This window comes from Salminus brasiliensis, chromosome 11 (assembly GCF_030463535.1).
Source record: "Salminus brasiliensis chromosome 11, fSalBra1.hap2, whole genome shotgun sequence".
Classification (NCBI taxonomy): domain Eukaryota; kingdom Metazoa; phylum Chordata; class Actinopteri; order Characiformes; family Bryconidae; genus Salminus; species Salminus brasiliensis.
The window spans coordinates 8,597,282-8,619,564 of record NC_132888.1 but is presented as its reverse complement, the minus strand read 5'-3'; the positions used below and the strand labels follow the sequence as shown (position 1 = coordinate 8,619,564).

General features: G+C 41.5%; 2 protein-coding genes across 2 annotated transcripts; both read right to left on the bottom strand.

Annotated features, from left to right (window-relative positions):
- Positions 1-1,695: 1,695 nt before the first annotated feature.
- Positions 1,696-7,114, bottom strand: mrps23 (mitochondrial ribosomal protein S23). Its single transcript, XM_072691043.1, has 5 exons — positions 6,957-7,114; positions 4,378-4,560; positions 4,199-4,276; positions 2,317-2,440; positions 1,696-2,047 (listed from the first exon to the last, which is right to left on the bottom strand). Exons 1-5 carry the CDS (start codon positions 6,998-7,000, stop codon positions 1,898-1,900), a joined length of 579 nt encoding a protein of 192 aa, XP_072547144.1. The 5' UTR covers positions 7,001-7,114; the 3' UTR covers positions 1,696-1,897.
- Positions 7,115-10,403: 3,289 nt separating this feature from the next.
- On the bottom strand, positions 10,404-20,391 carry LOC140565158 (nitric oxide synthase, inducible-like). The gene is made up of 25 exons (XM_072690970.1): positions 20,341-20,391; positions 19,013-19,114; positions 18,672-18,820; positions 18,412-18,574; positions 18,227-18,318; positions 17,982-18,123; positions 17,725-17,864; positions 17,132-17,306; positions 16,922-17,023; positions 16,028-16,222; positions 15,635-15,720; positions 15,375-15,519; positions 15,014-15,118; positions 14,786-14,835; positions 14,518-14,692; positions 14,305-14,425; positions 14,123-14,201; positions 13,816-14,000; positions 13,419-13,585; positions 13,100-13,310; positions 12,844-12,931; positions 12,550-12,671; positions 12,099-12,247; positions 10,991-11,182; positions 10,404-10,493 (listed from the first exon to the last, which is right to left on the bottom strand). The coding sequence occupies exons 1-25, from the start codon at positions 20,389-20,391 to the stop codon at positions 10,455-10,457; spliced, it is 3,225 nt and encodes a 1,074-aa protein (XP_072547071.1). The 3' UTR covers positions 10,404-10,454.
- Positions 20,392-22,283: the final 1,892 nt, after the last annotated feature.

The window sequence follows — 22,283 nt, the reverse complement described above, 5'->3', positions numbered from 1 at the left end:
CTAAAATTCAAAGATACCTCTAAGCTTTAGACATTACTAAGCACAAGTCAATAAGGTGACCATAGTACTCTGCTATTCGCCCAAGTACTCTCTGAAGAGGTGGGTCTTCAGTCTGCGTTTGAAGACAGCGAGCGACTCTGCTGTTCGGACACCCAGGGGAAGCTCGTTCCACCACTTTGGTGCAGGATAGAAAAGAGCCTGGACGCTTGTCTTCCGTGGATTTTAAGGGATGGCGGATTGAGCCGAGCCGTACTTGAAGCTCGAAGGGCTCTTGGTGCAGAGCTTACTGCCACCCTTTGGATTGTGCAAACTGTACTCCTAAAGCACCACATATTAACCACCTCAAGTTAACTAGACTTTCTAATGTAGTTGGTGTAAGCTGTTTAGCAGCGCTAACAAGATCTACAAAAACTGCTACAAAAACACCAGATGCATCATGAAGTTTGGGGATTTGGGGTGTTGGTGAGATTGTGTCCTCTTTGTTTTTGGCAGAACCGACTGGGTTTCCAAAGTCTTCAAAAAGATTATTCTTAAATTGTAGAAAGAGAATTACACCAAATACTCTCTACCGGTTAGGAGGATCTTAACACCATGACGCTGGGCCCTATTTCTTTAAAGACCCATCTGATGGACAGGGCCTCTTGCTCCACAGCTGTGTGTCGGCATCCTTACATGTCAGCTGGATAAAAGAGGTTGCTCCTTTTCTGTCTAACTTGTGTAATAAATCTGTGCCCTGGTCTGCGTCAGAGGTATTGTTCTGTCAGTTAAAGTCCAGGGTCTAAATGTCGAAAAGTGAATGGTGTCTCCTTGCACCAGGTCGAGATGACCCTTCTTTCTTAAATGGGGCATTCCCTTAAGCCCACTACACTGCTAGCAGATGAAAGTCATGAACAGTAAAAATAGTTCAAACAACGGGGGAAACATGGAACAAGAACTAGAACTGTTACATCCAATTAACTTTAAAGAAAAAATGTAGCCTAATGGTAGGAAAGTAAGAAACGAGCTAATGTGGACCTTTGATTGATTAAATCTGGCAGCATTTGTGCAACTAATGATCTGACTTAACCTTTTTGTTATGTTGCAGGTCAAATTGACCAGTTCCAAAGTTTAAAAATATGAGAAAAGTATAATCAGTGAAATATAACTCCACTACTTTAGGAGCATGAACCTTTTCTGCAGGGTTTATTAGGTGTAGCGAACATGAAACTTACTAACTTACTGTGTTTGCATTACAAAGAGTAAAAATATCAAAGAAAGGGACTTTTCTTTTGAAGTGTGACTGCATGTAAACAAAATTACTTTAGAATAAAAAAAATAATTAATTACACTGTATTTATAATAAAGACTGATTAAATGAATATAAACTGAGCTAAAAATAATGAAGAAAAAGATTTTGCTTTTGGATGGTTAAACATGGACAATGTCAATTTGACCGAGCAGCATTATTGCTGTTTCTTACATTTGATCATGACAGGAGGGTGAACATTTATTATTATTATTTTTTATTTTATTCAAATTAAAAAAATTCATTTGCAGTCAGTAAATATTGTAAGTGATTCTCAAAACACCATTTATAATATAATCATTAAAAAAATTACTACTACCTATTACCATGATATTACACTGAAACTGTAAATAAAATTCATTATACAGCCCTTATTTTGCCAACCCACCACAAAGAACATTAAGTCAATGATCTTTCCAAAAACAATAATTTATTGGAACACTCATCATACGCCAACAACAGACCACAGAGCACCCTGAAAGATCTCAACCTTGAAGATTCAACATAGGATTTATTGTTTCCAGTGAGCACTGGGACACTGAACATTCGCACCAGTTGTACCTGCAGCTCAGGAGCCATTAATCTACACCTGGCCGTGGCATTACAGATGAACTATAAAGCTGTGGAACCGTCAGTGGTAACTGCCTGCCTCTGCTCTTCTGGAGCTTGTGTCGTGTCTTTTTGTGGCTCAGCCAAGATCGCCTCACTCAGCAGAGGATCAGTTTGCTCACTCAGCACGGGATCAGGCTGCTTTGGCGCCACCTGGTGATCAAAAAGCAGACAGGACAAGATGAACACTCCCTGTGGTCACTGCTGAGGACAATACAACTGAGCACCGTGGCTGTGAGATATGGGGAACTACCCCAGAAAATGTGATTACAATGATGTTAACTGCACAGGGCACAAAACAATAGTTTCCAACACATTTCTGTATGAGAGGCACCTGCCTGAGAGTTCTTTTGCATTGCGTGTGAAAACAAGGAGAAACTACAGGGATGAATGTAATGTAATGTAATATAAGGTAAACTTACAGGAAGGTAACCTCTCCTTCTGATCAAAAGTCCTTCATCAAGTAGAGCCTTCCACGTCTCATTGATCAAATACTCAGGCTTTACATCCCCCCTGCTCTCCAATTCACTGTACTTGTTCACAAACCTGCACACACACACGTTTACACTGTATTACATTTAATCATACAATACTATACACTGATCAGCCCAACATTAGAACCACCTGCCTAGTACTGAGAAGCTCCCCCTTGTGCCATGCATGGGCTCCACAAGACCTCGGACTTGCTGCCTAATATATTCCACCCCTTGACAGACGCCACTTCAGATGAAGATAATCAATGTTTTTCACTTCAGCTGATCGAGTATGCACTATATTTAGCAACACATGCACTATAGAAAGTTGGCTAAGACAACTGCTCCTGCTTTTATCGTAAATGTTTTTAGCGTGGTACACAATATGTTTTTGGAAGCAAATCGAGGATATCATCAGTACACCAGTCTACTGCACATTTGAGCAGATGAGCAGACTCTACTTTCTGAGGAAGCTCAGGTCCTTTAACGTGTGCAGCAATATGCTGGAGACCTTCTACCAGTCTGTTGTTGCTAGTGCTGTCTTCTTTGCTGCAATCTGCTGGGGAGGCAGCATCAGGAGTGGAGATGCCAGTAAGCTCAACAAACTGATCAGGAAAGCTGGATCAGTCCTGGGCTGCTCTCTGGAAGGCTTTGAGGTGGTTGTGGAAAGGAGGACTCTGAGCAAACTCACTGCCATTCTGGAGAACACTTCCCACCCCCTCCATGATCTACTGGTCAAGCAGCTGAGCACTTTCAGTAACAGGCTCCTTCAGCTCCGCTGCAGCAAGGAACGGTACAGGAGATCGTTTCTCCCAACAGCGATCTCTCTGTACAACGCCTCGTCACTGTGCCGGGACATTATTGTGCACTGAGTGTACTAATAGAACAGTCCCGCTGTTTCTCAATCGGACACTATTCTGTTCATCACTATGTACTGCCACACAGCTCTGTCATCTGCACTGCCACTTTAAAACTCTATTGTTTATCACTTATACTGTACTGATACCCCAGGATGCCTTACATTATTACATTAATGTAGTTACTGCACTGTTACATTACACATAATTCATTCTGCATATTACATTATATTAATGTAATTACTGCACTGCAATCACTTCTTCTAGTACTTCTTATTATATAATTGGGTTATATTATGTATATTACAGCTGTATTTATTAATATAGCTGTATTTATAGTCAGGTTTACTGTTTCCTATTTGTAACTTCTTACTACTATTTTAAGTGCCTTTATTACGCTGCTCTCTTGTTTGATTTTGCTGCTGTAAAAACTGACTTTCCCCGTGGGATAAATAAAGTGATTTATCTATCTATCTATCTATCTATAATTTCATTATAAACAGTGTAATTGCTCTGGTTTATTTGGATGAAGTGCAGCATATTTTGAGTGAAAATCACAGTACTCAGTATGGGAGAGTATTTGAATTGTACTTTTTAAGAATCAGTAACTATCAATGCATTTTTTCTGAGATCACATGTATCGCAATTAATAGTGTGTACCGTGAAAATGACTTTTAAATATCGGGATATAATATTTTTACAGTATATATATTTTAGCGTATATTTTAACTGCTACCTCTTGTCCAAATCTTTGTATATAATTTTTTTTCTCCGATTATTTTTGTTTAATATATTGGTGAACAGGACCCTCTTGCTTCTGTATATTTAGTATAGTCTGTATATCAGTGCTATCCACCAGACTCATGAGAAGCTTGTCCATGCAGTGTTATCAATTTCCTTAAGTGCTCACTATTCCAAATAAGTAGGGTTTGTACTCAGTTCAGGTCACTGGTGGAGTATTAAACTCATCCTACCTCTGGCACGTTGACACATAGTTGCTTTTAGCGAGATTCAATGGTTTAGCATCGTTTCCATACGTCTCGAAGAACTTCCTAAAAATCAAGAACAGCAGAGTGTCAGTAGCTGATCGTTCTTTCACAGCTAAAGATTAGAACCCATCAGAGTGACAGTCAGGCAGGCAGGTGGAGCTTACACCCGTATTAGATCTTCCTTGTAGAAAATTTCAGGAACAGGATCTTCTCTCTTTTGTGGCCATATCCGTTTTGAGGACTTCACATAGAGAGGTTCTCTCTTGGGAGGGAAAGCCGTGTACACGTCAAACCACAGCGGCTTCTCGGACTCTTTGATGACTCCAGATCGCATCAAATCTCGAACTCTTGATGAGGGGAGAAAGACAAAAAGATGTTCACGCTTCTTAACCCAGTTTAAAAATATAGACATACTGTCTAATATAAAAATTAATAATAATACAAAAAATAATTACATTCAGTAAATAATAATACTAAATACTAAAATAATAATACAGTAATTACATTCACAAAAAAGGCCAATACAGCATAGAAAACACTGAATGCATTTTTACAACACATATGATATGCTTTTTCTCTTTGATAAATGATGTATTAACATGGACCAAAACAGTGCTGATACATTAAACCAAGATTAATCTCCATATTATAGCATATTGTTACCTTCTGATCGATGAATATCATTTCTCCAGGTCTCTTTAAATGAACATTTTCAATACAATATTCTCCATATAATATTTTATATTAGAGACCTACCCTTATCTCTGTGATTTTATACACTGCACAGCTAAAGGTAAAGGTAAAGGTGCACGTATTTGTCACTGTACAGTGAAATGTGTCCTCCACATTTAACCCATCTGGTAGTGAACACACACTCACACACACACACATGTGTTAGGGGCAGTGAGTACACACACACACCCAGAGCGGTGGGCAGCCAACTCCAGCGCCCGGGGAGCAGAGAGGGTAAAGGGCCTTGCTCAAGGGCCCAACAGTGGCAGCTTGCCGAGCCCGGGAATCGAACCCACAACCCTGTTATCGATATCCCGGCGCTCTAACCGCTGAGCCACCACTGCCCCACATGATTGGCTACCACATGATTGGCTGATTAGATAATTACACTAATGTGTGGCTTTACAGGTGTTGCAAATAAAGAGCTTGCTCAGCTTGTATTTATATATGCACATGCTAGTCGTTTTCACCCTCTCTTCATATTCCTCCAGGGTTTTATATACTATTCAACTCAACAGTTCTTTACCAGTATGGGTGTGGTTGAGTAGGCCAAGTACCAAACTTTGCTGAAGACCTCCAGGCCCTCCAGGACTGGAGTTGTGCATTCCTGGTGTACAGTACATGTACAGACACTCCTCTTACAGAGTGTGTCCAGCTACTTTACAGTGCACCCATTACTGACACAGGCATACTTCCATATATATACTATATAACAGGGGAGCACAGCCCCAGTCCTGGAGGGCCTGGAGGTCTTCAGCAAAGTTTGGTACTTGGCCTACTGAAGCACACACACAACTGTGCCTGGGAATTAACTGATGAGTTGAGGCCAACTACCACAGCTCCAGGACTCCGTAAAGTAGCTAAGCAGGTCTGGAGATGTGCTCCCCAGGTCTAATGCTGCGCTCGAATGCTCATCGGAAGGTTGTCCAGATGATTAACTAGCAAACACAACTCAGAGGATCCTCCCACTAAGCATGGAGATCTGTAGGAGATCACAAAACGATGACATTGAGACGTCCACAAACAGAGGAACCCAAATTTAAACTCTTACAGAAACTCAACTCAGTAAACTCAGTAAACTCAGTGGTGGCTCAGCGGTTAGAGGATGACAGGGTTGCGGGTTCGATGCCCGGGCACGGCAAGCTCAGCAAGCTATAGCCACATTTAGGGCCATTCACCCTCTCTGCTGCCCTGGCGCCGCAACAGTTCGTTTACAAGTGGTACAAAAGGCATTTCCCAGTTTCCGACACCACTCAGGCGGTCGTATTTACAGGTGCTGATGCACGAGTTTAGGCAAGACAAGCATATCCACCATTAGTGTTGGAGCGGTTAGAGCTCCGGGCTGTCGATAACAGGGTTGTGGGTTCGATTCCCGGCCTCGGCAAGCTGCCACTGTTGGGTCCTTGAGCAAGGCCCTTTACCCTCTCTGCTCCCCGGGCGCTGGAGTTGGCTGCCCACCGCTCTGGGTGTGTGTGTGTGTACTCACTGCCCCTAACACATGTGTGTGTGTGAGAGTGTGTGTTCACTACCAGATGGGTTAAATGCGGAGGACACATTTCGCTGTACAGTGACAAATACGTGCACCTCCACCTTTGACCCACACACAGTGACTGTGACTGTGACAGTGAGCACACATGCCCGGAGAGGTGGGCAGCCAAGGTGGCCCAAGGGTGGCAGATTGTAGAGCCAGGGCCTGGGCATCGAACCCACAACCCTCCACTGCACCACTGTCCTGCTGAGTTTACTAGGCTTTCTATGGGGACTTGAACGCAGCATAGAGGCCCACAGCTCCTGGACTGCAGGGCAGGGCAGGGGAACTGACCCCTCTGGAGTGCTGGAGCTGGAGGCTCTCACTCCTCTAGATTTTAAGGTTTAGCAGATTTGAACACGGTTACAGAGCTATTTAAAGCCAAACATCCCAAAAACATCCCAAAAGCATGACACTCCAATGCTGTGTCCTGCAGGGTAGTTAGCCAGTTAGCCTGCTAGCTAAAATAAAACACAGCACTACCGAGTGTACACGGTCCCGAACTTCTCCAGCCTGCTGCCCGCCATCGCGTCTCCACGGCAGAGTCTTCAGGTAGTCTTTAAACTGCCTACATAGACATTAAACAGCACAGTGGCACAGAGAGGTCATACACACCCCACCAGCATGCTGTCTACCCCACTGCAGCCTGCTGTACTGCCTCATTCTGTCCCCCCTCGCAACCTGCACCCCCTGTAAGGCCCCTCTCTGGTAGCCGTCGCGTTCGCCCGGTGGAAACGCAGATCACAGCCGGTAAAGACCCGAGCTAAATAATGTTTATTGATGTTAATTTGGCTTTATTAGGTTGGGTTGAACTGATTTATTCTATTATATATTTAACAATAATATGCTTAATGTGATTAAAACGTGTTTTGCATGGTTGGGAAACTGCATGCAGTATCCAGAAACTAGGCATTTTTACGTCTATGTTATGTCTATGTTTTTTTATGACATTATTATGTTTTTATAGCCTGTTTTTTGTATTTACAGTCTGTGTTGTTTAAGAAAAAAAAAATGCTTGTTTTGGTTTCCTGATGAAAATACAGCCAAGACCGGTTTCACGGTTCATCCAATGATGTTACAACAGGAAACCGACGGGTGCAGGTTTGAGCGGGGGTATTTTATAACCCACCACCTGCGCGATTCTTCTTCGTATACGAAAATACTGGCGGGTTGCAGTTAATCTTCCCTAGCGCCCCCTATCCAAAGAATGTGACCAGCAATTACAGGATTACAGTTCGGAGAGGACCTGTCTGTCTGTCTAACTGTCTGTCTGTCTGTCTGACTGTTTGACTGTCTGTTTGTCTGTCTGACTGTCTGTCTGACTGTTTGACTGTCTGTCTGTCTGTCTGACTGTTTGACTGTCTGTTTGTCTAACTGTCTGTCTGTCTGACTGTCTGTTTGACTGTCTGTCTGTCTGTCTGACTGTCTGTCTGACTGTCTGTTTGACTGTCTGTCTGGCTGACTGTCTGTCTGTCTAACTGTCTAACTGTCTGTCTGTTTGACTGTCTGTCTGGCTGACTGTCTGTCTGTCTAACTGTCTAACTGTCTGTCTGTTTGACTGTCTGTCTGTTTGACTGTCTGTCTGTCTGTCTGACTGTCTGTCTGCCTGACTGTTTGACTGTCTGTCTAACTATCTGTCTGTCTGACTGTTTGACTGTCTGTCTGACTGTCTGTCTGTCTGTCTAACTGTCTGCCTGCCTGACTGTTTGACTGTCTGTCTAACTATCTGTCTGTCTGACTGTTTGACTGTCTGTCTGTCTGTCTGTCTAACTGTCTGTCTGCCTGACTGTTTGACTGTCTGTCTAACTATCTGTCTGTCTAACTGTTTGACTGTCTGTCTGTCTGTCTAACTGTCTGCCTGCCTGACTGTTTGACTGTCTGTCTAACTATCTGTCTGTCTGACTGTTTGACTGTCTGTCTGACTGTCTGTCTGTCTGTCTAACTGTCTGTCTGCCTGACTGTTTGACTGTCTGTCTAACTATCTGTCTGTCTAACTGTTTGACTGTCTGTCTGTCTGTCTGTCTGACTGTCTGTCTGTCTAACTGTCTGTCTGCCTGACTGTTTTACTGTCGGTCTGGCAAACTGTCTAACTGTCTGTCTGTCTGTCTGTCTGTCTGACTGTCTGGCTAGCTGTCTGTCTGTCTGTCTGTCTGACTGTCTGTCTCAATAAACAAGAAATCAGCAAAATCACTACCAAACTCTTGCTCTGCACTTTTGTCCATCTCCCTCTTTATTATGCAGACTGCACCATTCAGTCAAGTCTAAAAGGCGAGCTAGCCTACTCTGTAGTCCACAGTTATTACACCACACACACTCTCTTGTAATATCAGGGTATCATGACTACGACATAGCATCATGTAATAAATACATGCTGAACATTATTTTAATTTTGCTTGCCAGCTTTATTTGTTTGATCTACAGAGGACATGCACAGTGTCTTTACTGCTGTTGGCCAGATTTAGTTCTAGACCTCAGTACTTTCAGTACTTGTGTTTTAATTGACCTAAAACATGTTTACCAGGTAAATGCACGTCTCTTCATTTCATTAAAAAGTGTTTCATTAAGTAAACCTCACTGTTTCATTAAATGGTTCAACTGCTTCGCTGGATGTGACTTTTAAGGGCTCTAAGCAGAATATATTGAGGTACTCCCAATGAGCCAGTCAGTCCCCTAGACTTAATCATTGTAAACAGTGCAACTAGAAAACATGCAAATACACCAAAATACCCTCACATTTCCACTGAAAAACAGTAGAAACCGGACCACTGACCATTTTAACCCTTTAGAAAAGTCACTGAAAGCCTGTATAATGTATATGTCCTGCTGTCCAATGAAAAACATGTCCAACGTCTCCAAAATTGTGACTTTACAGAGAAGGCGAATTTAGGGGAGTGTTTTTTCCCCCGAGTCATTAAGAGCATTTCTGTTGGTCCATTTATCCAGAACTATTCACACAGTGTGCAGAACAGCTACAGGGTTCAAACCATTGAGAAAACTGGACAAAAATGGAGATACATGGTTTTCATTGGACAGCAGTGACATATTTGTATACATATGTGTTCAAATGTCAGTAGGTGTTTTAACATTAACATTTTCATTTAATTTAATTTAATTTAATTATTAATTAATTATTCTATTAATTTAAATAATAGATTAATAATAAGATTTAATCATTTAATTAAACACAACATCTTGTGCCCCCCATCGAGTATGTTAGATAACGTAATCATACAGCAACAGCCCAAATGTTTGTGAGGTGCCCCCTGGTGGCTGTTGGGCCCAACTGATGTCACTGATCAGTGCACTTCGGTGAATTGGCCTTGGTCGAACAGCAGTATGGTCTAATTCAAATGAATGAATGATGTGATGAAGACAAGAGAGGCCTTATTTAATGCTTTATTTAAGGTGAAATGATCAGCAGGTCTTACAATACAACCTACAGCTGTGTTATTTATGTGTAGACACATTTAATAATTTTATTTTTTGCCATTTTTAAACTGCACATATTTATTTTACTGCCATATGTTAAAGCCTGAACATTCAGACAAGCACAGAACGACGGACACTTCTCTTTACAATCATTCGACTTCACCAAAGCACAAGATTAGAATCATTTATACAGACTGTGTTATGATTTCCACAGAGCAGTTATGGCCTAACTGTCCCAATATGTCCTGTTAGTCTGGTGTATAGGGTTTAGATAATACAAGAGACTACATACACTGTCCTGGAAGCAGACGTGAACATCAGGTTCAGTAAACAGAATGAGAAGGCCTGCAGTTCTATATACACACAGACTGAATCAGAGAGGGCTAAGACAAAGACAAGGCCTCCAGAATGGTGCATTTGCATGTGTAGCATCATCATTAGTATTCAGAGCATGTAGTTAAAGACTGTGCAAGAATAAATAAATAAATAAATACATCTCAGATATGAACCAAAAAGACCTTTCTTCAATCGTCTGACTGATGCATAGTAGAGCTATGCTCCGAAGATGTCCTCGTGGTATCTCTTCTCAGCCTGTTAAGATAAAGCAAAAATAAGGCAGGTTAAATCATGTGAGGACATTAGAACACATCCTTAAAATCCTGGAGTCATTTCTTATTGTTCTGAGATCTTTCTAAATCCCTTTCCCAGACTCATCAGCATCTACAACCTTCTTTCTGAAGGCCTCAGAAAGCTCTCTGGATCTGGCCATGATGATCCTCACCGCTCACTTCACCAATCGAGAGCAAACCAGACTAAACGTCTGAGGTTTAATGAAGGCAGACTCCTCCAGAATCTGATCATCTGCAGCTGATGTTCTGCTCCCGACGCTAATTTGCATTTGTATTAATTACTTAAAATCTTCTACCCAAATCTCTCAGCATTGTTCAAATGAAGACCAAGGGTGTCCTAACTTTGTCCCATGACTGTAGCTTTACTAAGATACAGGCCTGAACCCCCCAGTGAGCAACAGTGGTAGCTTCTACGTTCATCTGTAAATGTGCAAGCTAAGGTTTATCATGACTGGTCACCTTCAGTCGCTCCAGATATCCCCCAGCGTCTGTGAGTGTTACGCCCAGCTGACTCGCCACGATGTCCTGTATGGCGCGTGCCACGTCGCGGGCCATGTTCATGCCCCCACACACATACACATGACCAGCTTTCTGCAGGGCCTGCCAGACCTCCTCACTCAGCTGCTTCTTCAAGACATCTTGAACGTACACCTGACCCAAAAGAGCAATAATTAAGGATGATAGCATCACATGGCACATCTGTCTGTCTGTCTATCTGTCTGTCTGTCTGTCTGTCTGTCTGTCTGTCTATCTGTCTGTCTGTCTGTCCGTCTATCTATCTATCTATCTATCTATCTATCGATCTATCTATCTATCTGTCTGTCTGTCTGCCAGTCTGTCTGTCTATCTATCTGTATGTCTGCCTGCCCGCCTGTCTATCTATCTATCTATCTATCTATCTATCTATCTATCTATCTATCTATCTATCTGTCTGTCTGTCTGTCTGTCTGTCTATTTATCTGTCTGTCTGTCTATCTATCTATCTATCTATCTATCTATCTATCTATCTGTCTGTCTGTCTGTCTGTCTGTCTGTCTGTCTATGTGATAGCATCACATGGCACTTTTGTCTTGTATTAAATAAATAAAGGAGAATAAAGAGTTTCTAATATTAATAATTACAGGGTTGCAGAGAAATAGGCCTGTGTTTCAGAACAGGTTCTGATATCTGATATGTGTACTGTGCTACTGTGCTATTTAAAGCATGGCTGCACTTGATGAAAACATGTTATGACATAAGCTTTCACACTTTTCAGTTGGGGTTATAGTCACAGACCCCCTATAGGGACAAGTTGAAGAACTGTTTAATGGTTATCTGGAGATTTCCATTTTAAAGCCGTGGGATATTCGACTCACTGTTCTCTAAAAATGGAGAGAAATGTACAGTCCTGAGCCAAAGGGTTTAAGCATAGGTGAAAATTGTAATATTAGAAAATTAGAAAAGCTGCTTTTCTGGACAGTAAGTGTGGTGTGTATGGTTTTCCATCACTGTGTTCATTAAAACATTTCAGGTTTGGTTAGCTAGTAGCGCTAAAGTGTTGTGATGTGATAGGAAGTGTTAGCAGTACCTTGGGATGTCCAGCCTGGCGAGAGTACGCTGGAGTGATGCTCTTTAGAGTGCCATTTTCTCTCATCTCAAAAGTCTCCTCTTTATACAGATGGTCTGTGTCCGCGCCCCGGCAGCCAAACACCAGCATCATTGGACTCTCTTTCAGACCTGGAGTAAAACAGCTTGAGTCAGACACTACTGAATCTGATGGCTAACATTTGCTGTACTTCGATTGTGCTCTCACCATCGCCAAGCCCTCCATCCTCATCTCATACCTTGCATGCTACATTCCTTAATGTCTATTTTCTATATATTTATATATTTGAATTCCATTTGTATTTATCCATCAATCAATCTATCTATCTGTCTATCTATCTATCTATCTATCTATCTATCTATCTATCTATCTATCTATCTATGTCTGTCTGTCTGTCTGTCTGTCTGTCTGTCTAAGTAAGATCTCTGTGTACCTTTCTTCTTCATGTCATGGTAGCGCTGTTGCCAGAAGCTGCGGAAGGGGGCGATGCCACTGCCAGCTCCGATTAGGATAGTAGGGGTGGTGGGGTCTGGTGGAAGGTGGAACCCACTGGACCTTCAATTATAATAAATAAAAGAAAATTAACTTTTATTTATTAACTAACCAATAATAGTAGTATTGTTAGTCACTCTGGATATGAAATTAGTCACTGTGTCTTATGAAATCTCAATTACATATATGACTAGAGTACAAAAGCAACCCTGAAAGCAGAGAAGTCTTTAAGTACCCATGAATAAAGCAGGGAACTGTCTGCCCTTCTTTAAGTGTGTTGAGCCATGTGCTGCAGACGCCATGATGCAGAGGACCCTTTCCATCTGTTGAGTAAAAAAGAAACATCTTATGGTGTTGGGTATAATATAATATAATAATTATATAATACTAATAATAATATATAATACAGAATGAAAACTAACACTTTTTAAAGTTAGCAGTGCTAGCTAAGACTGTCAGTGTGCGGCGCTATGGTACAGGTTTGTCTTTACCCTGGGTATGATAGTTGACCACAGATACAGTGAGGTGGAGCTCATGAGGGTGGAGGCCAGGGGAGGAGCTGAGAGAGTAAAGGCGGGGCTTCATCAGTGGCAGCTGGCTGAGGAGAAAGGCCGCAGAGACCTCTAAGGACGGGAACTCCTCTAGAACCTCTAGGAAGTTGGGCTTGCGGAATGCCTTCCATTCTGAGTAGCCCTTGAAGTCCTACGAAAAGATGCCACAACATGAACGTCCATGAGTTATAACCTGAATTAACATTATTAACATTAAAATATGTGCTGGTTATAGTCGTAAATCCTGGCCTTTGCTTACCGAAGCTAAAGCCAGCAGGCTCTGTCGGTCATCTTCCTTTTTGGACACTTGTGAGAGTTTGCGCAGGAGGCTTTGAGAAGGCGGCGTGGTGATATCCAGGAGGTATGTAAGAGCCTGGGTTAGTGAACATGCTGGGAGACGCTCATCCTTCTGCCATCCCACACCCCCTGCAAGACACAATGGAAACAATCCCTGGTTATATACTGGGATTTTCCACTATATGATCATTAATATTAAATACATAGTATTGACCTATCCAGGCACCGCCCACAAATGCACAGCTTGTTTAATGGCAAAGCAGTAAATGGACCTTCTAACAGCTTAATATTATACCCTACAGTTTGTATTGGTTGGTGGCACCATCAATATGTCAATTTCTTGGTACACAGACTCTTACCAGAGTCAGGTAGGACCTCAAGGCGGATGCTCTGATTGATGGGAGGGGCATTGGGGACTTGCTTCAGAATGCCAGTCACCAGCTCGGGTGAGTTCTCTGGGAAAACGCCCACATGGTCTCCTGGAGCATAATTCAGAACATCCTTTCCTCCATGTACCTCCAGCTCTACCAGGATAGTAGAGCGTCTGAAAACAGTGGCAAGGAACAAGATCAACCAGTGGAAAACTGGAAGTTCGAAATTGGGATGGCATCCTTCAAAAGTGAGGTAAGTACATTCATCTGGTAGTACTCAGGACTCAGAACAGACCTTGACTGAGGGCTCTGCAGGTTCTTCCTTCTCTTCAGCTTCATTGGGAACACAGTCTTAGAGTGGAGGCCTGAGAGAGCTGTGAGAAAACATGTAGAGGTTTCAGGACCTTCCCATTTATGACTAATTCAAGCCCAAGCAGGAAGCCTGAGGGGATGAGGTTTGAGGTCTGGCAGTGTTACCTGAGATGCAGTCTAACTTGGAGCTATCAGGCTGAACTCTGAGCTTCTGGGGGTCCCAGCTGTCTGTTAGATGCTCAGCCCCTGACAGTTGACCTTCAATGCCAAACTCTTTACATGCAGCCTAAAGACAGATTTCAAACCCAGTCAAATGCAGCTGGTGTTGAATGTGCCGATGTTTCATTGTCAATAAATGGTCAATAGTGCCTCACCAACCTTGAACGCAGTGCAAGCCCAGGCTGAAAAAGCCTCTTCCTGCCCATTCAGCTCGTCTCCTTCTCCAATGGAGGTCACACGCTTGGCTCCCAGCTCTGCAAGCTTATCATCCACAGTATGAGCAAACGCACAAAACTGCGGGTACATCCGAGAGCCGAGGCCGAAAACGCAGTACCTGTGTGACAAAATGTGATGAGTTTCAACATCTTTTTTAAGCAGGTATAGTTGGTGATTATGACATTGTGTGCCTGCTCTGCTTAGTACTGACCTGAGGCTGTTTTTGAGGTGTTTCTTACTCATAAGCTGCTTCTGGAAAGTCTGTAAAAGGACAAAAACACTATGATGCCCAATAGGTCTTATTTCCATTAATCTAGTAGCTTTACCTAGTATACCAGCACTTAATTAAACACCTGCCTTGACATGGTATGTCGAATATTTAGCTCATAATAATAATAAGAAGAAGAATGTGACTAGCATTGAGCAAACTTGTTCATACCTCCCCATTTCCTGGAGATTCTCCATTGCCAAATGTGCTGGTCACCACCATCAGGAGACGCTCTTTCTCAAGATCACCAAAACTGTAGTCCTCCATACAGAGCAGCTGTATTGAGAAACATTTAGGAGTTGTACATCTCTGATCTCTAGTGTGTTTAGATTTGGTCTCTAAGATGAAAAAATAGCTTCTGTGGAGTTCTTAAAGCTACTCAAATAACACATTCATGTGGGGCAGAAAGTTTTGTCCTTGGGTTCCATGTTGGCACTCACATAGCCCACATAGCCCACATTCCACCTATATAAGCCCCTACATGAGCTACATGTTGGCTGGGTAGGCTGATCTGATGTGAAGATTCTCTTACCCTTGGGTTGAAGGCACAGCTGAGCATTGTCTTGAGCTTCTTGGCAAAAGTCTGAGACTTCCCAGTTTCAGTAGCATAGAGAATGGTGCAAGGCACTCTGTTCTCCAGTGCTTTCTGCATGAGTATTTGAGAGAAGACCACAGCCCTGCAGAGCAAGACAACTTGGTTACCATCTCAGATGTTTTGGATGAACACCCAAATGCTCAAAGATCAATAAAATGAGAATTAACTGTAGAATTAAAAGTATTGGGATGTCTTACTTTGCCAGTGCTTTGAAGCTGATTCTTTTTTGCTTCTTCAGGGCTTTCTTCTCATCTTTCCAGACATGTGTTAACCAGGGTTCAGTCTTCAAACAGAAGAATAAGTTAACACAAAAATAATGCACACTGATACTGACATTTAGAGACATGTTGCTCTGAATCTTTGCCTTTATTGAAGATATAGGACTTCCTTTGGATTACAGTGACCATAACCTGAAGGCATTGCTTTGGTAAATCGTTTAGGTAAAATTAGTCTTTCTCTTTGATTTACAATAAAAAATGTATTTGTGAAGATTGTAAAGATTGTGTGTTGAGATGAACTCAAACTATCCCTCATATATATCTAGAGGTTAAATCTTAAATCTTTTTTAAAGCCTGCAGAGTAAGGGATACCTGGTAGTAGAAGAACGGAGAGAGGATGTAGTTGATCATCTCCTGGTGGAACACTGGGGTAAGAGAGCCAGACATGGGCGGCACCAGCCAGACCCAGTCAGCGGGACAGCCCCCACGCAGGCGCACTTCAGTCTCCATGTACGTCATGAAGGACTCGGCTGCAGAGTGGTGGTCAGTGATGGTCACCTTATTTTTCTGAAGCAAATAAAAATCAGAGGCCAGGGCTACTTTAAAAGCAAATCTTTTGAACATTACATCCTTATGATAAAATCTATATTATTCTGTATGATATTATATTATAGTTTTAACACATATTTGAGTTTTTTATTTATTTTACTCACATAACACAACACTCTTTGGACAAAAATATTGGGACACTTGCCCTTGCTTATTATTTTCTTTTGAAATCAAGGGTATTAAAAAGAGTTTATTCTGCTTTTGTTGGAGTAACTGTCTACTGTCCAGGGAGGAAGGCTTTCTACAAGACTGTGGAGGAGAATTGCTGTGAAGATTTGATTGCTTTTAATGACAAGAGCGTTAGTGAGGTCAGGATGTTCAATGATTACCACCCCACCTCGTCCCCAACTCCCCAACTCATCCCATAAGTATTCGATGGAGCACCATCCATCATTCCAGAGAACACAGTTCCACTGCTCAATGCTCCACTGCCCATGTCTGGCATAAGGCATTGTGCCAATAGGTTCATGTTTATCTGCTTTAGAGAGTCCTATTGTATTGGCAATACATCTGTACAGAGGCCAGACAAGCTGTGTGTGCATTCAAACATTGGTATCAGCAATGGAAGCAACTTAAAGTAGCTAAATGCATTCCTTAGAAGGGGTGTCCACAAACATTTGGACATATAGTGCAAATGTCAATAAATAACCATTGTACCTGGAAACTATGAATGACAGCAACATTGATGGCAACCAGAGCCTCATCCTTCCACAGTGAGGACAGCTTCTGTGTTTCCAGGCCCATATAACGACCAACTTTCTGCAGGACACAAGGCAACAGAAGCAGGGATTAGTTTGAACTCAATGCCACAATCTAAACCTTTATACTATCCTGCATTGTTCTGGTTAAATGGAGTGCTAAAATCACCTCCAGAATGTTGTAGCGCTGAGGATCGCAGAAGTCCCTCACTCCAATCTCAGTGCCCATGTACCAGCCATTGAAGGGGCATGCTGTAAACTCAAGACCACCAATCTCCAGCAACATGTTGGCCACTGCAGGCAGGGCGTACCATCTGAGGTTCAGATCTTTGAACCACTCGTAACTAAATACAACAAAAAAACATGAACAGATTAACGAATGTCTTTCTTCAGTATATCAGTGTATCATAACTAGTGTTGACCACTGGTTGACCACTGGTTTCATCATGGATGATACTTCATTCAATTTAGTGATGGAGGAACATGCCTGAAGCCCCTCCTCCCAATCTAACACCCAATAATTACCACCTCTACCTTGTTTACATGTCTTTGACAAGTCTTCGCAACCCTCCACCACCCTGTCTCCCCCCTTTTAGCTCTGTCATCTCTCATTCCTGGCTCCACTGTCTAAAGCAGAAGCCGCCTGAGCTCCAGCCCAAAGTTCTATGAGTTCGCTCCCCTCTTTAGTCTCCTCCCAAATCATCACATGCTGATAGCATGGTCGGAACTTGCAAATAGCACATCATATCTGTTCGCACTTACTGAGGGTGCTCCATTTCAACCTCCAGTATCAGTTCTGGGGGAATTTCAAATAGTTCAGGATCCTCTCCATTAGCCTGCAGGACCAGTGGCAGCACATCAAAGAGGCCATACTTTGGTGTCCATCCAAGCTGGATACAAAGCTGATGGAATGCAGAGACGTGGCATTTCAGCAAAAAAACGCACAAGACGAGATGCTTTATACTACATGATACACCAACGAAGCCAGTATTGGTTAAACTGTGACTTTATATGGATACCTCTGTGAATTCAACACTGGCAGGATCCCCAATCACACTGCCATCCTCCATCTGATAGCCAGCGTATTTTAGGAGCTGACTGTTCCAAACACGGAAATCGTGCTTCCCATCAGTTCTTTGAGGAAACACAGTGATAGCTGACCTGTAAAACAAACAGATGAATAAAGAGGGATGTAATATTACCTCTGGATATGTAATATCTCATTAAATTAGTCAAAAGATGTAAGTGCCTGATTAATTTGTACCTTAAATTGCCTCCATTTGTGGCAAATTTCAAATGAGAGCACATGAACTGGAACATGTCCTTGGCAGTCTTGCATTGGCGTGCATCAAACATCTGTAGAAGAACCACTGCATGTTTGTATTCACATGTAACCAATGCATTCATCAGAAGGTAGTCTATAATTGAAGGAATACAAACATCTCATACCTGTAAATTGGCCCACTGAATCCGGCCGATGCACCTTGGCGCGTTCCTCCATGCCTGTTTGGCCCCAAACGCCAGCTCTTCTGTGGTGAGCTGATAAGTTCCTGTTGTGTCGATCTCCCGGGCCACCTCATCAACACGGGCCAAGTGCTCCTCTATCCTAGACCTGTGTTGGATGATTACAATAGAATCAGTCAGAATTAAGCCTAATGACTAAACCTCCAGTTTATTGAGTAAGTTGATGTGAATTACAGTAGACCTACGTTTTGAAGGACTTGTAATACTGGTTGATGAAGTCAATGGCCTGAATGAGAAGCTCATTAGGGGTTGGTGGGGCGTCGTCCGGTGAGCGGGTGAGAGTCTTCGGGTTCATAATAGAGCCTTCACACACTTTGGGTTTGCAGAGCTGGTTCTGGAAGAGAAAATAAAGTATTTTACCAAATGTTTTGAGTAAATTTAGGAAAATAATGGATTTCAGCCCTGTGAAATAACTGCCAAATAAAAGTCTAAAGACAGTATAGCAGTCATTTAATAAAAAAGACTGTAATTCTCTCATTTCTTTAGGTTTCAAATCCAGATTCCAAAACAATATTTGAATACACACCTTAATGGCTCTGTGAAAAAGTGTATCTTGGTGTGTGGAGCCGTTCTGATAGTTCCTCATTTGCATTGCCATTGGGCAGCGGCTGATCTTGTTCTCCCTGACCTGAAAAGCAGAGACAACCACACTCTTATTGTCTTGTTTCAAACCAGTAAAAGTTTCTTAGTACATTTTTTCCAGACTTGAAGAGTGAGGACAACAACGCTCATATTATCTTTCGTAAAAGCAGTAACAGTTTCTCAATACATTATAAAATGCAATACAAAATTACATGTCAAAAAGTAGCTCATTGAAAACCCCGCTCTGGAGGAATGGGGACTCAACCTATGTGGTGAACCAGTACAGTGAATGACCCACAGCTGGAACCAGAAGATTGTAGTTGTGGCTCAAATTGAGACACTTTTCCAAGCAGATTAAAAACCTTTAATTAGACTCATATTACATGCACCAAACTGAACTAGGGTTGTAGCAAGGATGTGTGAGGAACCTTTAAAAGGTCTAAAGAACCTCACTCACAAATCTCTTTTACAATCGTTCTTTATGAAATCGAAAGTAGCATTTCTAAAAGAACCCTTTGAAGAACCTTTAGTTTTAGGAGCGTACTTCATTATTCTGTATTTTCATTTACTTTACAATCCTTACTTTATTATTAATTAGTAATTAAAAAATGATATATTATTATTGTGCATGTTTGATGCACCTCATTTGTGTTTATTTTGGTATGTAAAATACTTTAGATATAATGGATAAGTTAAGTTTGCTTTGCCTTCCCAGCAACTAGACATCAGCGAAACAACACCTTTTACTTGGTCTGTCACTCTTAGTGGACTGTATTACAGCTCCACTATTTGGACAAAAAGTATTGGGACACCTATACATCACACCTGGAACTTTTCTGTTTATTAAGGCAGCAGAGTGTTAGAGACTTTTCTGCACTATGCTCTGAGCTCAGCACTCAGCCCTGACCCCGTAACTTTGTGTGGTCTGACACTTCGTGACTAATAGAGCTGCTCTCTGTGATTCCGAAACACTTCCACTGTTCAATAATACCACTTACAGCTGATACATATACGGTGGAATATGTAAGAGGTAGGAATATACACCAACTTGTTGCTGCAGCGGTGGTTCCTATTACAGAATCCAGTGAGCTCTTTAGAACCACCTATTCTTTCACTAATGCGTGTAAAGGCAGACTGCATGGTTAGGTGCTTGATTTTATACACCTGTGGCAATGCTATTGAATGAAAGAAACTGAATTCAGTGATTAAGAGGTGCGTCCCAATATTTTCGTCCAAATTGTCTGAATTGTCAGAATTGGGTTCCTTACTCACCTTATTAGGCTGAGTCTGAGGCAGCTCCTCTTCGATGGTCATCTTCCCCATGCTTAATTAAATATATTAGGTTCTGTTACTGTGATGATAAATATGTTGATGAAGAGCTAAAGAGAAAAAAAAGCACATAATATTAACAGAAAAAGAGACTAATAGTAGGTTACTACCATAACTATCACATCACTTTATCATTTAAAGACAAAATTAGGTGTGTTACTTAAACTAAAATAACAAAAATATAATAATAATAAAAAATAATAATAACAATTGTACCTTTGCGCCTTTCAGGTAGCAGGCTTTCTTCCTCAGTAACTAATGGAAGCTGCAGTGCCCTACAGTGAATGAATGTTGAAACCTGGGACCTTTTATAGTCTACACACCAGATTTGGGGCAGGTCATGTTTTGTCTCATCCCAGTGGGCACTATTCCAAGCAGGAGGAAAGAACTTTAAATATTAGATCTTTGGTTTCTGATTCATATTATCAAACTCTGGAATCTCTTCAACAGGCTCAATTAGTTTCACTTCTTCTCCACTACCGGGTAAAACTCTGCATACAGAATTGTGTAACTGTATACACTGAATACATGCAGAATGTCACATTTCTGAACCACTACCCCCACAAACTAGAAAACATCTGATAATCTGATGGAAAATACATCACTTAAGGAACAATGAATATACCCTTTTGTAACCAAAAACTTTTTGATTTCTAATAGCACAATTTTGACTTTTGGACATACTTATAATGTTTTGTACAATGTGTCAGTAAGGGTTCTTTAGATTAATGCCATAGACAAACCAAAAGAAACCAAAAGAAATGGGTTTAATTAACCCATTAAAAAACCTATGAATTGCAGACAGGCCAAAAGTGTTATTACAAACTTCTATTACCAGAGAATAGCTCCACCAGTTTGTACAGAAGATCCTATGATTACTGAGTAATACTAGTGTGTAATATATTATATATATAAATTATATATATATATATATATATATATATTACGCAGCAAGTGAACAGTCAGTTATTTCAGGACACTTTGACAAGTGCCCAATTGTGATGGCTAGACAATTGTGAACAGCAGACGGAGTCAGAGAGAGCACAACTGGCCTTGCTCTCTCAGGGGTGGGTTGATGGCACTTCCTTTCCAAATCACCCCTAGTGCGGTGTTGGTCAGCACAGGTATTTGTTAGCTGCTGTATCGGAGCTGGGAGAATTTAGAAATATATAAATACATTAAAAAAAAATAATAAAAATGTACTTTGTTTTATCACCAGCTAGTTCATTTTAGTTTTAGTACTAGGATACTTTAATACTTTGTGACGTGCTAATAATTTGTAACCTTTTGATAATTTATAACCCAGTTGTGATGGCTAGACAACTGGCTCAGAATATCTCCAGAATATCAAGCAGGTCTTGTGGGGTTTCCCAATATGCAATAATCAGTACCTACCACAGGTGCAACTTCTTATAGGATCATGGGCACCTACCTTATAACTAATAGGACTCCTGATGATAACATCTTGCTGTCAGACACCATAGGACGCCTTCAGAGGCTGTGTGGAGCCCATGCCTCGAACGATCAGAAGAAGGACAATTTTCTGTTGTTTATATTGTGTTAAACTTCCATGATGAATGGACCAATAGAAATGATCCAAGCTGACTTGGAATAAAATATTTTACATCCACTTATTCGACACCTTTATTGTTGTTTGTTCATAATGAACTTCCACAAAGGGCAGCTGCCATTTTTATATTATGCCAAACAAACAAACAAAAAAAGACTGAAAATGGAGATGCAAGCTTTGGTTCTAACAATTTTCAAAGCAGTGTCCAGATCCAAGCCAGCAGGACATTTCTGCCATTTTCAGAAAAAGTTCAGAAAGAGATTCTTCAGCCAGATTCTTTGTTTCTGGGGGAAGTAAGCTGATCATCTTAGTTGAA

What these genes read in the sequence shown, in the direction of transcription:
- LOC140565158 (XM_072690970.1), bottom strand. Translation starts at nt 20,391, where the DNA reads ATGGGGAAGATGACCATCGAAGAGGAGCTGCCTCAGACTCAGCCTAAT. An exon ending in GTTGAAATGGAGCACCCTCA is followed by an intron (nt 17,307 to 17,724) that starts GTAAGTGCGAAC and finishes TGTTGTATTTAG; the next exon opens with TTACGAGTGGTTCAAAGATC. An exon ending in CTGCAGAGCCCTCAGTCAAG is followed by an intron (nt 14,001 to 14,122) that starts GTCTGTTCTGAG and finishes CACTGTTTTCAG; the next exon opens with ACGCTCTACTATCCTGGTAG.
- mrps23 (XM_072691043.1), bottom strand. Translation starts at nt 7,000, where the DNA reads ATGGCGGGCAGCAGGCTGGAGAAGTTCGGGACCGTGTACACTCG. An exon ending in TTCGGGACCGTGTACACTCG is followed by an intron (nt 4,561 to 6,956) that starts GTAGTGCTGTGT and finishes CCCCTCATCAAG; the next exon opens with AGTTCGAGATTTGATGCGAT. An exon ending in GAAGGAGAGGTTACCTTCCT is followed by an intron (nt 2,048 to 2,316) that starts GTAAGTTTACCT and finishes TTTGATCACCAG; the next exon opens with GTGGCGCCAAAGCAGCCTGA.